Consider the following 14,640-nt stretch of genomic DNA (forward strand, 5'->3'; position numbering starts at 1 on the left):
CATAGCTCATGGTGTTTAGCATATCCAGAGTTGTGCAGCCATCATAACAATGTAATTCTTTACTCAGCGTTTCTCCCTCCTGTTTCAATACTTAATAGTATGACTTTCTGGATTTTCAGGAGACTGAAAGTGAAGCTGAAGATAACCTCGATGACTTAGAAAAGCACCTGCGAGAAAAAGCCCTGAGGTCCATGCGGAAGGCTCAAGTGTCCCCTCAGTCTTAGGTGGAAATGTTTGTTACGATGTAAATTTTATTTGGTTTGTACTCAATTCAATTTCAAAATTGCTAAAATGTGTTTGAGCTTTAGACTATAACATTTGTTGTAATAATTGCTAGGTTGAAGTTCACCATGTTTTAAAAAAAAGGGCATGGATTTACATTGCAAAAGGTGTCCACAGTGTATTAGTGACATTCTTCCATTGACAGCTGACATAAATTCATTTAGAGTGAAATATTTTAAGCCAAAAAAAAAATCCCTTTTTTAAAAAAGGGGGTTTAAGTATTGTTGGCATTCTCATGGTTCCTCTACACTCTCCTGGCTGTTCCCACAGGTTTGTTTTTTGTTTTGTTTTTGTTTTTCTTTTTTTTTTTTCCCCTCTCTTTTTTCTTTACTTTTTCTCATTTGACTATTACCATCATTTAAGTTATGCTGCCAACCTTGTATGGTTTGTAAGCTTTCCCAGAAATAAGACCACTGCTGAACTACCACAAAAGTATAAGTGAACATTTTAATGCCACAATCTTTCCTGTTGCCTGTGGAGCTTTTGCTGAAATGAATCAGGATTCGAGCTCTAGAATGAGGCAGAAAAATGAACGCATGCTGTTCGCCAGGACACTGGGTTTATAGTAATGTTACAAGTTGATTGGGAACACTGGAATTTCATCCTACTCTGTTCTTTTTGATTTTTCTCTTTTCACCTCCCCTGCCCCTTTTGTAAAGGCAGTTAAATAGTCCCAGGAAGGATCCTTCAGTTAACCTAAAATTTTGTTTTATAAAATGTCACAGCTCCATTCATATTTTTGTCTTGTTCTTCCAATTGGTATATACAACTTTCAGAGCTCTTGTATTTGGAAGGCTGGAAGGGCCCAGACTTTGAAAATAGTGTCTTGGTTTCACTGTTTTTGTTTCTCTCTCTATCTCTCTTTTTTTTTTTTTTTTTAACTAAAGCTATATAAAGCTCGTGGATTAAACAGAATAAATTTCTAAATTTAAAAATGTTTGCCGCTTCCTCTTTCTTGTCTCAGTACTGCAAGAAAATTATCTTTCTTAGAAATCTTTCTTAGAAATCTCCTTACCCTTTTAACGAGGAAGCAGTTGGGCAGGAAAAATAATGGCAATGAAACAAAGGTTTTATCATCTTTATTTTAATGATTACTATAAAGACTATAAAATACAGGGTGTGGTTGGAACATAAAATGCTGGTGAGACAAGTTCACCAGGCAAAGAGAAGAATTTCAGGCAGACACATGGGTGTACCCCCTGAGACATCCTGGCTTGTTCCCTGAGTGAATGAGGTGTAGGAATGACTGGAGCATACTCTGGCCATCCACAGACAAGACATTTTTGCATTTAAGATTTAGCCGAGAAGCTGGGCACAGTAGTATACTTGTGTAATCCCAGTGACTTGGGAGGCTGAGGCAGGAGGGTCTCAAATTCACAGCCAGCCTCAGCAACTTAGTGAGGCCCTAAGTAACCCACTCCCCAAAAAAAATATTTAACAGAGCAAAATAATTTTGAGAAAAATTTGGAATTGGTAATAGCATAAGGTAAAAGAGCAACATGCATATTGAAAGAAGTAGGGAAATATTGACACCAGGAACCTAAGCCAAACCTGTTGACATTTGGGTAGTTAATTTTATCATAATTTCTGACAATTGAAGCAAAAATTGGAAGAAAATGCCAACAATTTTTAGTTTCAGGAAAACTTCGTGGTTTTTTTACCTAAAATACATGGATCGTAAATGTACCTTCACCACTGACTGAGGAGAGATTTCTACGCTGGTTGTTTAAATGATTTGCTTGATGAAAGTCCTATGGGGTAAAGTAGTACAGCAACTTCATGGTGGAAGATAGAATTTTATATGTATAGTAGTTTGAGCTTTTTTGAGGCTGTTGGACAGGGCTTCCTCTTGATTGTGTAATTTTCTGACTGAGAGAAGACATAAAATGCCAGCTTCTAAAATGGTGGTTGCTGATTTGCCCTTTCCACTATGAACAAACCAGTTAACACTGGAGTGTTTGCATCTTCTTCAGTCTTTCCTTCACTTATCCACTTGTTCTGATTATGCCCTAGGCTTACCACCTTCCCCTTGACAGCTCGAGCAACTTCCATTTTGCCAAATTGAGCAGTCTCAGTTGTTGTATTAGCCCCCAGCCTCTTGGTTCAGTGATATATTAAATCTCTGTTGGGTTCTGAGAGGCATCTCTGGCTTACAGGTTCACCTTTTTTGATGAACTAGTTGTCCTGTCTCACTAGCTGCTATTTTGTCTCTAATGGATTCTTCTGAGAGGGGCGGTACTTGGGATGAAGCCAGGGCTTCACACATGGCTGGGCAAGGGCTCTACCACTGAGCTACATCCTCAGCCCCACCCAACCCTTTGGTTTTTTTTTTTCTTTGAGACAGGGTCTCACTCAGTTCCCCAGGCTGATCTTGCAAACTTAATCCTTCTGCCTCAACCTCCCAAGTAGCTGTGATTGTAGGTGTGTGCCACCATGCCTAGCTCTACTGGATCCTTTCAAATAATTTACTGTTTGTCCTTGGTGGCCTTTCTTAATTTCATCTCTAGTTCTTGATTTTTAGGAGTGTGGGGAGACTATTGGTTGGTTATTGCTATACCACCGGGCCAGGAGAAGGTGGCATAGAAGGGTTAGGCATGCTTTCGGCCCAAGAAGGTAAATCTCCTCTCCCTTTTGATCCCAATGGGCAAGTTTCTTCAGAAAACCCCCAGAAGCAGTGAGCCCCAAGGTGAAGTGGACTGGGAAGGCCTGGTCACAGTTGCTCCATTCTTGCAGGCTGGGCTGCAGGGTGGAAGTGGCTATGACATCTCCATCTGACTCCAGGGAGGTCTGGTGGGGCAGTAAACTCAAACCGGCCTCTGCCAGGAAGCCAGTGGTGTTACACAGCATGGCAGGATGGGAGGCTAAGCCAGGAACAGGAGCAGGGACACCCTCAGCCCCAGCCGTGAGGCACTTTGGGCCTGAACACTGGTCTGCTGAACACCTGCAGCACAAGCAGGGTGCTCTGGCTACCGGCGATAGCCCACAGCATGATAGGAGACACTCCGCATAGGCTGGCCTCCTGGTATGGCAAGGTTATGGGAGGAGATGGCATTGAAGCCAGCCTCCTAAAAAGTTCATTGGTATTCACCAAGTTCACATTTGTCTACTTGGAAGCTTCTTTAGAAGGCCAACCATGACTGGGTTTTTAAGTCCCAGATTTCTTGTGTCACCCAGCTAGTCTACAGCAACCAGGCCAGGCTCACATCAGTGTCCGCAGAGCTTCTGTCAGACTAATCCAAGACTTTGAGAGTGGAGAGAAGGTGCTGAAAGAGTTTTATAAGAGCCTGGGCATTTACTATCCCTGCTAGAGAGTTCCCTTCACTGTCCACTGGCAGAGCTGCCTGGCTCTGGGCCACTTTGGTGCTGGTGCCAGGTGAGGGCAACAGATGATCCACCAGGGCTCAGTCCTACAGCAGCTCCTCATGAACACATGTAGCAAAGTTCCAGCTAGACTCTGCGGGCCCAGAGAAGGGTGTCTGTGTCCACCATCCCTTTGTGAGCATGGGCACAGCTCACCACACCCTTGTGCTGGGCAGAGGTGCTGTTCAGCAAGCCTGTCCCCAGAGGCAGCTGAGCCGACCTATGCAAAAACAAAGAGTTGGAACCTATAATCTCGAAGGACTGCATCCAGGTAACCTCTTTCCCAATCCTAGCGAGGCCAAGAATTCCCAGGATCTTCCCATGAACTTGCACTTCCACTCGCCATCTTTCATGTAGCTCTCTCCTGGAGATCCTGTCTAGCCAGACACATGGTCATCCCACAGGTGAGCTCCGCAGCCCTGAGGATGTTCCCATTGGTGGTGTTTGTGACCAGGATGACCTTCCTTGTTGTAGCTTCAAGATCTGTATTATCCATGCCTATACTAGCCCTACCCACAGCCTGGAGCTTCTTAACATCAGTGGTCACAATGGTGGCCAAGTGGACAATGGGCCTTTGCAGTCCTACAGCTCCTTGTTATCTTTATACTAATGCATTAAATCTCCCAAACAAACTCCTATCCAGCTACCAACTCCATAATGCTATCTGATATCTAAAAGGCATACCAAAATTAACATGTCCAAAGCAGAGTTTATTTAGACCATCCTCCATCTCCTAATCTCATCTCCCATTTCATACCCATCACCATCATTTATTCAAAATTGAGTAATTAGTATTGTCAGGTTGGTGATACTGACCACTGCCCAATACCCATCATGCACATGTGTTCAATTCCCTACAGCCCATGGCAGATCACATATCCATTCAAAACCCTCAAATAGGGGCTGGGGTTGTGGCTCAGCGGTAGAGCGCTTGCCTAGCACATGCAGGGCCCTGGGTTCCATCTTCAGCACCACATATGAATCAATTTAAAAAAAAAAAAAAAAAGGTACTGTGTCCAACTACAACTAAAAAGTAAATATTAAAAAAAAGCTAAGCACGGTGGTGTGCTTGTTGTCCCAGGTACTCAGAAGTTGGAGGAGGGAGGATCGCTTGAATCCAGAAGTTCAAGACAAGCTTGGACAACACAGACTCCATCTCAAAAACAAAACTGAACAACAACAACAAAACATCTAATAGGATTGGGCTGAATCTGCTTTGGAATTTCATTGCCACTTAATCTGCTCAAGCCACACTAGCTGCCTTGCTGTTCCTTTAATCCCAACAAAACTAATTTCTCCTTCAGGGCCTTCAAGCTGTGCCCACTGTTCCTTCATCCTGGAAGGTGCTCCATTGTCTTATGGCGTGTTTCCTTATTTGGTTTTTTTCAGACACTTCTCTAATTCCCTGTCCTTCATTTATATTATTACTACATACAATGATACAGTTTTGGGGCTGGGGATATAGCTCAGTTGATAGAGTGCTTGCCTTGCATTCACAAGGCCCTGGGTTCAATCCCCAGCACCACACACACACACACACACACACACACACACAAAATGATACAGTTTTGGTCCCCAGAAACTCAGTATTGTTCATAGATAAGGCACAAATATTTGTGAACAGATGAGTCAAGGAATTTAATTGATTGTCATTGCCTCTGGACTTGCCAGACACCACTAGGGTTTGAGATAAAGCACATGAAAGGGCAAAATAATTGCTTCCCTCAAGGAACAGTCACCTTCTGAGGATAGAGGCATGCAAACCCTTTACAGATTGGACAATATAGAGTCTAGTAGGCCAGGATTTCTACTGTGTGGCCTTGGGCAAGTTATTTTACCTTGAAGTGCTGCTGTTTCCCTTGAACTTGGGATCTTCCTGCCTCAGCCTCCCGAGTCCCGGGGATCACAGGTGTGCACCACTGCGGCTGGCATGCTGTTTCCTTTTCTATAAAATGGAAATGGAATCACCTCAGTAGTTCATGAGGATTTATTTTTATTTACCTATTTATTTGTTTGTTACTGGGGATTGAACCCAGGATGCTTTACCCTGAGTTATATCCCCAACTTTGTTTTTTTGTTTTTTGAGACAGGGTCTCTCTAAGTTGCCAGAGCTGGACTTTGTGGTGCTGGGGATTAGAACCCAGGGCCTAGAGCATGCAAGGCAAGTACTTTGTCAACTGAGCTATATCCCCAGCCTGCCAAGGCTGGACTTGAACTTGCAACTCTCCTGCCTCAGTCGCTCCAGTCATTGGGATTACAGGTGTGTGCACCTCTGCCTGGTTTTTTTTTTTTTTTCTGTTTTTGAAGATTTAAATGTGCTGGTTAATTCATAAAAAGCAAAGACACCAGGCTGGGGATCTAGCTCAGTTGGTAGAGTGCTTGCTTCACATGCATAAGGTCCTGGATTCAATCCTCAGCACCACGGCGGGCTAGAGGGGAGGCAAGGATACCATGAAGAAGTTCCTCTTTTAACTGACATGACATTTATCCATTCCAGTAATTATAGAAATTTTCTGTTTAGATGATCAAGGATTTTAGATCATAGCCCTATTTGATGCCATTTCTGTCTCTTTTTTTAGATCCTGCAGTTTAGTCGTCTTTGTGTCACTGTGACAAAATACCTGAGAAAAGCAAAGGAGAAAATGTTCACTTTGGTTCACAATTTCAGTGGATTCAGTCCAGGGTTGGCTGCCTCCATTCCTTTAGGCCTGAAGCGAGGCAGAGCATCACGGCGGAAGGACGTGGTGGAGGAACACTGCTCAGCTCACAGCAGCCAGGAAACAGAGAGAGAGAGGAAGGGGCTGGGACGAGATGTTGCTCCCAAAGGCACACCACCAAGGACCCACTCCCTTCAAGCAGGTCCCAGCTCCTCCAGTTTCCACCACCTCCCTGCAGTCGAGGCAGAGCCCTCGTGATCCAATCTCCTGAAAGCCTCGTGCCTCTCAACATTGCTGCATTGGGGACCAAACCTTTAATCCCATGAGCCTTTGGGGAACATTCCTGATTCAAACCCTAACACATGCCATAAAAGTCACCAATTTAAAGTGCACAGTTCAGTGGTCGTCGGGGTTATGCAACCATCACACTCTGCCAGAACATTTTCATCACCCCAAAGAAACCTGCCCACTAGCGGTCACTTCCAATTCTGACAGTCCCCCAGCCCCAGCCCTCAGCATCCACTATGTGTCTACTGAGGACATTTCATTGGATTTGTACAATCTGTGACCTTTTGTGTTTGGCTTCTTTCACTAGCATAATGTGCTCAAGGGTCATCCGTGTTGTACCTCGTCTCAATACTTAAAGCATTTCTTTCTGTTGCTAAATAGTATTCTCCTTTGATCAGACCCTGATTTATTTAGCTACTTACCAGTGGATGGATACTTGAGCTGTTTCCGCTTTCTAGCTGTTATGAATAAAACTACTAAGAACATTTGTGTCCAGGCTTTTGTGTGGACGTATGTTTTAGATCCTCTCAGGACATATGTCTAGGAGTGGAATTGCTGGGTCCTATGGTAACTTATGTTTAACCTGTTTTTAGGAATTGACAGACTATTTTCCAAAATGACTGCACCATTTTCCATTTCCAGCAGCAGTGTAAGAAGGTTCCAGTTTCCCAACGTTGTGGCCAATGCTTGTTATTATCTCATTTTGACTTCCAGTCATCCTGGTGGATGTGAATCACTCTCTCACTATGGTTTGACATAAGAAGGCTTGTTGAATCTTCTGGCATGGGCTGATAGATTCTGTTTTAAGCTCATTTGTGTCTACATGCAAATGTTCCTGAAGTTGTAGCTCTAGTTTTGGGTCCAGGGTTGTGTCTCCCTGTCCACAGAGTAGAATGGATGGCGGTCTGTAAGGTGCTTTGTAGTGCAGTTCTCACTTGTTTGCTTCTGGGGGAGGGGGGAACCCTGTAGGTACCAGAACCTGAGGTATACATTGGAATTGTATGAAACAGCATAGTATTTGCATATAACCTACACAATCCTCCCCTGTTCCTTAAATAAGCTCTAGATTACTTGTAATACCTAACACAATGTCAATGCTATGCAAATAGTTGTTAGGAATAATGACAAGGAAAAAAGTCCATAATGTTTGGTGCAATTTCTTTTCCCATTGCTTTTCACCCATGCTTGGTTCAATCTGTAATGAGAGATCACTGCTATAGGGGTTTGATCCTCATACCTACTTGGGAAGATTGGGATTGGGAGGGGGACTATGGTCAAGCAAAACTATGAAGAGGATCAGGAGACTCTGGGAGAAGGTGACTTAGGGTGAGTGGTCCAGTTAAGATGGCCCCTCCTACCATCTAATAGAGAACCCATATTTTCCTCAATGTGCCTATCTAATCTCTAGTATTATGATGATCATACAAGATATGTAGAAATGGCCCAAAGGGTTATCAGAAGAGCAGTGGGAGTCAGGGGGTAGCCTATTTTCCAGAGAAACCCAAGTTGAGAGGTTAGAAATTGCACAATATTAATATTTTGAGGCACCAAATCTGCTCACTCTTGAAAGACTCCAAGCTCCAAGAGTCCATAGGACTCCTTGACTTTTCTTTTTTTTTAAATTTTTAAATATTTATTTATTTATTAGTTTTTGGCGGACACAACATCTTTGTTTGTATGTGGTGCTGAGAATCGAACCTGGGCCACACGCATGCCAGGTGAGCGCGCTACCGCTTGAGCCACATCCCCAGCCCCCTCTTTGACTTTTCAAAGCTTAATTTTAGTGCTTTTTCATTTGAAAGATGCATCTGAACTCATACCGAACATTGCTCTTTTACTAACTTGCTTTCTGGCTAACTGCCTGTTAGCCAAGTGCACTGGAGATTCTGGTTTCTCATCCATCCTCCATGAGATTCTGCTCTCAGAGGTTTTGGCCAAAACCTCCCACCTAAGAAATCTGTAGCAGGTTGGCAGCCTTTCATATCATAAGGAGGGTTTGCCAAGATGCTCACCCTTAGTTTCAGGTGTGTAAGAGGGAAAGAAAGGCTGAGACAGAGGCAGAGGGAGAGAAACGGTCAGACAGTAAATTTGCAGACCGTAGGTTAAATGTGGTGTATGAAGGGCAGGTGAGCCAGGTCGCACACGCCTGTAATCCCAGCGATTTGGGCAGCTGAGGTAGGAGGATCACAAGTTCAAGGCCAAGCTCAGGAATTTCTCGAGTCCCTAAGCAACTTAGTGAGAACCTGAGAACCTGTCTCGAAATAGAAAGTGCTCCAGATGTGGCTGAGTGGTTAAGCATCCTGGGGTTCAATCTCCAGCACCAAAAGAAAACATCTCTCTCTCTCTCTCCATAACACACACACATACTCACACACACACACACACACACACACACACACACACACACACAGCAGGAGCGCTCTGTGAGAATTTTGATAGTAGGATCCTACTATCGAATCTTGGACAGTGGGATTCACTGTCACTTATTAAATCATGACACCCATTTATTGTAAGTCACATCCTGATTTCAGAGAGACCAACATGTGAAGAAAAACGTGTCTTAGATTTCATTCTGTACAGTAAGGCCTGGGTCGCTGAGGAGGCTCCTGGAGTTGGCCCAGGGACCTACTCACCTGTCAGTCTTCTTTCTTTGCAGGGAGGGGTCCTGGGAATTGAACCCGGGGGCGCTTCACTGTTGAACCCCTCCCCAGCCCTTATTTTTTATTTTGAGTCAGGGACTCCCTAAGTTGCTTAGGGCCCACTCAATTGTTGAGGCTGGCTTTGGACTTGCAATCCTCCTGCCTCAGCCTCCCAAGCCGCTGGGATTGCGAGCAGGAGCCGCCTCTCATTCTCTCTAGCCCTCCGCTTCTACCGCCCTCGGGCCCTCTCCTGTCTAAGCAGCTTTCTCAGATTCTTCCACGAGGTGGCGCCTGGTCCCCAGGTGGCAGTCCATCCTACCTTCCCTTGGGATTCCTTTCTCTTTTTCCTTTTTTCCTTCCCCCATTCCTCCTTTTCCCTGGAAGTGGGAGGCTTGGTTCAGTTCGCAGAGGTTTGCTGTGGGATGTCTGAGCTGGAAGAACAGCCACAGGCTCTTGCAGTCTACAGGCCCCGCACTGTCCCAAGCTGGAATTCCTTCAGGTCCCCAGATGGCTCTGTTGTCACTTAACCCCTCAGGGCCAGGAAGGAAGCTCAGAAGGATCTGGTCTGAAGGGAGTGCCTGGGTCTGACTCCAGAACCCACAGCTCAGCCTCTCCTCATAAAGTGCTCGGGATGGGGGAACCTCTGTCCCTGGGCATTCCGCCACCGCCACCTCCATGGTTTGGCAATCATGTGGCTTCCCAGCTGACCGGCCAAGTAGTGCAGCCCCCTCTCCAGTCACAGAAGGGACTCATCTCTGACAGAGCCAGTGACTTACCAAGAGAGGTCAGAAGGGGTTTTGAGGGAGAGAAGTTGCTTCTCGCTCTGCAGGAGCGTTTGGAAGAGATTCTCTCTTCCCCTGGACAGCAGGTCGAGGGGATGTGGGAGCTGGAAGGGCAGGGGCTCTGGTTGCCAGAAGGGATTCCTTTTGAGGATGAAGTCAACAAACAGATGAAAGGAGGGAGAGAAGAAATAAAACTAGTCTGGGTGGTGTTAGTTTCCCATTGATGTGTAACAAGTCACCCCTAATTGGTCAGCTAAAAATACTTATCAGGTGAGCATGGTGGCTGTAATCCCAGCCATTCAGGAGGCTGAGGCAGGAGGATGGCAAATTTGAGGCCAGCCTTGGAAACTTAGCAAGACCCTGTTTCAAAGTAAAATAGAAAGGGCTGAGAATGTGGCTCAGTGATAGAGTGCTGGCCTAGCATGTGCCAGGCCCCGGGTTTGATTCCCAGTTACCACCAAGAAAAGCAGAAATCATTTCACACAGCTGAGGGTTGGGAATTGGAAGAGGCCTAGGTGGCTAGTTCTGGCCTGGGGTCTCTAATGAGTCTAGGGTAAGATGTTAGGAGCTGGAATGGGGCTGGAGGATCCACTAGCAAGATGGCACACTCACGTGACAATTGGCAGGAGCCTCATTTCCTCACAAGTGGGCTCTCTCTAGCACATGGCTTCCGCCAGAACGAGGACGAAGATGACGACTGGCCGAGCCGGAAGGAAGCCTCGGTGCCTTTGATGACCCAACTCTGCCACTGCATGCTGTCATTTCCACTCTTGTGTGGTCATTAGAAGAAGTCCCTAAGTCCAGCCCACATGAAAGGGACAGTAGTGTCAAAGAACTTGTGGAGCAGTGTCCAGCCACCACTGTGGTGACATCTTGTGAACGGCTGGACCAAGCCCACACTCAGGGACCTGTCTCTGAACTTTTAGACCCACAAACTACTGAGTCCCCTTGTTGCTGAAGCCAGTTTGGGTGGGGTTTTCTGTTCCCTGCCCTTCAAGGAGCTTCCACGTCCCTCGGCTCCCCCTCCAGACCTGCCATGGGTCACCTTGTCCTTCTCCTCAGTGCGTTGGTGAGAGCTGAGGTCCCGGGACCTGGGTCCCAGGTCCGGAGGGGAAGAATGGGCCATCCTCAGCCGTGGGTCCCCTGGGTTTTTAGTGGTGCATCGTCATCACACACAACAGAGGAGGTCGCTGTCGGTGCTGGCTCCGGCACAGGACAGAACAGTGTGACTTGGGTCATCCCCAGGGTTCCCCTCGCTCCTTCCCTCGTCTCCTCTGGTTTCTTACTGGTCTCTCTCCACCAGTGTCCACGCCATCTTTCGTCTCTTTTTTCCCCTCTAGTTTCCATGAGTGAGAGAAAACACAACCCTTGGCTTTCTGAGTCTGAGTTATTTTGCTTAACCTCCTGCTCTCAAGTTCATCCATTTTCCTGCAAGTGGCATGATTTCCTTTTCTTCATGGCTGAAGAAACACCCCACATTTTCTTATCCATTCATCCACTGTGGACCCCCAGGCTGGCTCCAGAGTGTGCTTCCTGTGAATTGGCTCAGCCTCTGGCCATTTACCTTACAACAAAGTACCTGCCACCCTTCCTCGGACACGGTGCAGCCCACTCTGGGAGACCACATTGCTCTGCTGACTCGGGGCCCCTCGTGGTCAGCCTTCATCTGTTTACTCTGAGGACGTGACTTTTCATCAAGGATTTGTCCACAATATTTGGCAACCATTTCCAAGTCTCTCCAGCCAATCCCCTTTGAGGTGTGGGGGACCCAGGAATCATGTGGCCAAGTGGGAAGAGAGGTCAGGTTGGCTTCCACCCTGCCTTGCTGTGTGGCCTTGAGCGAGTCCCTGCTCCTCTTTGGGCCTTGTCCTCCCTTGTGGATGCAGAAGGTTGTATCAGCGTTCCTGAGGGTGTTTTAGGGTTTTTGTGGGTCACTTCTGTCCAGGAGACGTGAAATCTTAGGAGCAGACTCACTTTGGACAAACTGGGCCTGGTGTGGCCATTCATACCTTTACAAGATAAATCCACATTCTTCACAGTCTCAGCCATTCACCATCTCACTGGGCCTTCCCACAGTCAATGAGGACCCGGGGGCCAGGCACTGGGGACACAGAGGCTCAGCCGCTTGTGTGGATGTGCAGAGCCACAGGACAGACGTGAACTCACCCTCAGGACCCCTGAGTCAGGTGCAGTCGTCATTTGCTGAGTGACTTCTGCTCACTCTGTGCCAAGTACTTTATGTGCGGTCATCTCCTTCCACTCTCACGTCCACCCTGACGGGTGGTTACTATAATTATCCCCTTCACAGATAAGGAAGCTGAAGCCCAGAGGGAAGTAAAGAGGCCAGCAAAACTCAACAGCAGAGCTGAGCCTCGGCCCGTGGGCAGTCTCCAGTCTGCTTCCCATCAGGCAACACTCCCCTCGGCACGTCAGGAGGTCAGCCCAGGAGTCGGGTGAGAAGAGCTCAGAGTCCAGAGACTTGCATTTGTGAACCGACTTTACACTTGCTCTTTCTGTGGGCAGGCCAAAATGCCCTGCTCCCTGAGCCTCAGTTTCCTCATCTGTAAGTTGGACATAATGACTCCCACCTGAACAGTGGTGAGGTTAGAGGAATGACAATTTTAGTGAGGGAACATCTGTGAGCCTCCCTATGGGCTGCCGAGAGCTCTCTAAATGTAAGAGGTGGTTGTTTTTCTTAACCCCGGAGTAGGAGCAAGTGCAGGAAGTGGGCAGGCTGACCAAGCAGCCAAGTGTCCCAGAGCAATTGTTCGGCCCTTGGCGTTGGTGAAGTCCCTGGGAAAGGAGCTGGCAGGGCGAGAGGAAAGAGCAGAGCTCGGGTCCTTATCTAGAATAGTTCCCTCCATGCCAGAGCCCTCCGGGGAGACAGAAACTTCTGGACTGTCACCACTGAGTTCCAAGCATTCCAGAGGGCTCAGCGGGGAGGAGGCCTGTCATCGCCTGACCCAGCATCCGCCAGAGAGAGGCCTGGATGGGCTGGCTCTCCTCCACCCTCAGCTCTGTCTGGCCCTGGCCTGGCCTCTTGTCTGAGCCCCAGCCCCAGTCCAGCCCCCAGAGCTGGTCCAACCAAGAATTCCAGGCTCCAGCAGTGACAAGCACCAGCCAAAGCTGAGGGGCAGCTCTGGAGAGCAACTGGAGCCTGCAGCCGGCTCGGGTTCCATTCTCTGGGCCTCTCTGCCTCCCTGGATTATGGAGTGTTATCAACCAGAAGGCACAAGGGTTCTGGTGCAGGAGACTCAATCTGAGCTAAGTCACAGTCACCGAGGTGCCTGTCACAGCTATTGCTCCTCATTCCTTCTTCCTGGCTGCCTCTTCCTGAATTCCAGCTCCCGAAGACCAGGGACTTGGGCCTGCTTCCCCATCTGACCACGTCAGAGCTTCGCCAGGGGCTTGGGAAGGGTGACTGTCATTAGTGCTGCCGGGCCATCCCTGGGGCCCCAATAAACAGTCACACGTCACCAGTGCCCCAGGAGAGGGTTCTGGCCACACGGAGAAGAAGCCCTGCCTCTGCTCCGGGCTGTTACACCTGGTCGGAGGCCCCGAGGCTCTCGAAGGCTGCTGCAGTTTTCCAAATGTGCTCGGTGGAGGCCCAACGGGCTCTAGACATTCCTCAGTGGACCACCTGCAGGGCGAGGGCGAGGGCGGGAGCTGCTGCCCTCCCTCCTGCTGCTGCCCAGACCGCTCCCTCTGACCTTCCGACTTGCACACATGGGATTCCACACGACATTATTCTTTGTGACTGCAGCTTTATAGTGGGAAAAATGATGTACGACAAAGTGGCATATTTAACACGTACGATCTGAGTTTTGACACGTGTATGTCCCAGGGAGTCCGCAACGCAAGGTCACCAACAGATCCCTCCGCCTGGCTTCACCTTCATCCTCTGCAGTTCTCCTCCCGCTCCATGGTCCAGGAGCCACATTAGGGACACATTTTTTTTTTTTTTAAATACTGGGGATTGAACCCAAGGGTGCTTTACCACTGAGCTACATCCCCAGCCCCATTTATTTATTTATTTAAAAATTTTGAGACAGGGTCCCTCCAAGTTGCTGAGGCTAGCCTCCTGCCTCAGCCTCCTGAGTCTTTGGGATTACACACTTGGCTCAGCACGATTATTTTGAGATCCGTCTACACCGGCACACGTATCAATAGTCCATGCCTCTTTATCACCGAGTGGTATTCTATTGTGTGGGTTTTCCTCAGCTGGTTTATCCACGGACTTGTTGATGGGCATTTGGGTCGTTTCTAGTTTTTAGCTATTACAAGTAAAGCTGCTATAAACATTTGTTCACACAGATTTTTATCTGAAGAAGTTGAAATACTGGGGGTGGGGTGAGGGGAGAGAACTGGACAAGACAGTCCCCAAAGCTGCAGGTTCATAAGGGCCTAGCAGCTATGTGAACCAACATGGAGAATCCAGGACTGAGGGAACACCTTTGAGCTCCTACAGGTGCCAAGCACCTGACAGCGTTAGCTCACAGCACGTCTGTGAAGCAGGTGCCAGGCAGTGTTAGTCCCAGCTTATAGGCAAAGCAGACATGCATGGAAAGGTGCACACAGCTGTTCCATGACACATGCCTGGGCCCTGATGGAGCCCTGACTCAGCCAGCTCAT

General features: G+C 47.6%; 1 protein-coding gene across 6 annotated transcripts in view; it reads left to right on the forward strand.

The window, feature by feature from the left end:
• Positions 1 to 1,192, forward strand: part of Srrm1 (serine and arginine repetitive matrix 1) — a 29,933-nt gene extending 28,741 nt beyond the window's left edge. For all 6 annotated transcript variants that reach the window (XM_077791222.1, XM_077791225.1, XM_077791223.1 and 3 more), the window contains one exon: positions 120 to 1,192. In XM_077791222.1, coding sequence (XP_077647348.1) covers positions 120 to 224 — 105 coding nt within the window. In that variant the 3' untranslated portion in view covers positions 225 to 1,192. The remainder of the gene's footprint in view (positions 1 to 119) is intronic.
• Positions 1,193 to 14,640: the final 13,448 nt, after the last annotated feature.

This window comes from Urocitellus parryii, chromosome 11, assembly GCF_045843805.1.
Source record: "Urocitellus parryii isolate mUroPar1 chromosome 11, mUroPar1.hap1, whole genome shotgun sequence".
Lineage (NCBI taxonomy): Eukaryota > Metazoa > Chordata > Mammalia > Rodentia > Sciuridae > Urocitellus > Urocitellus parryii.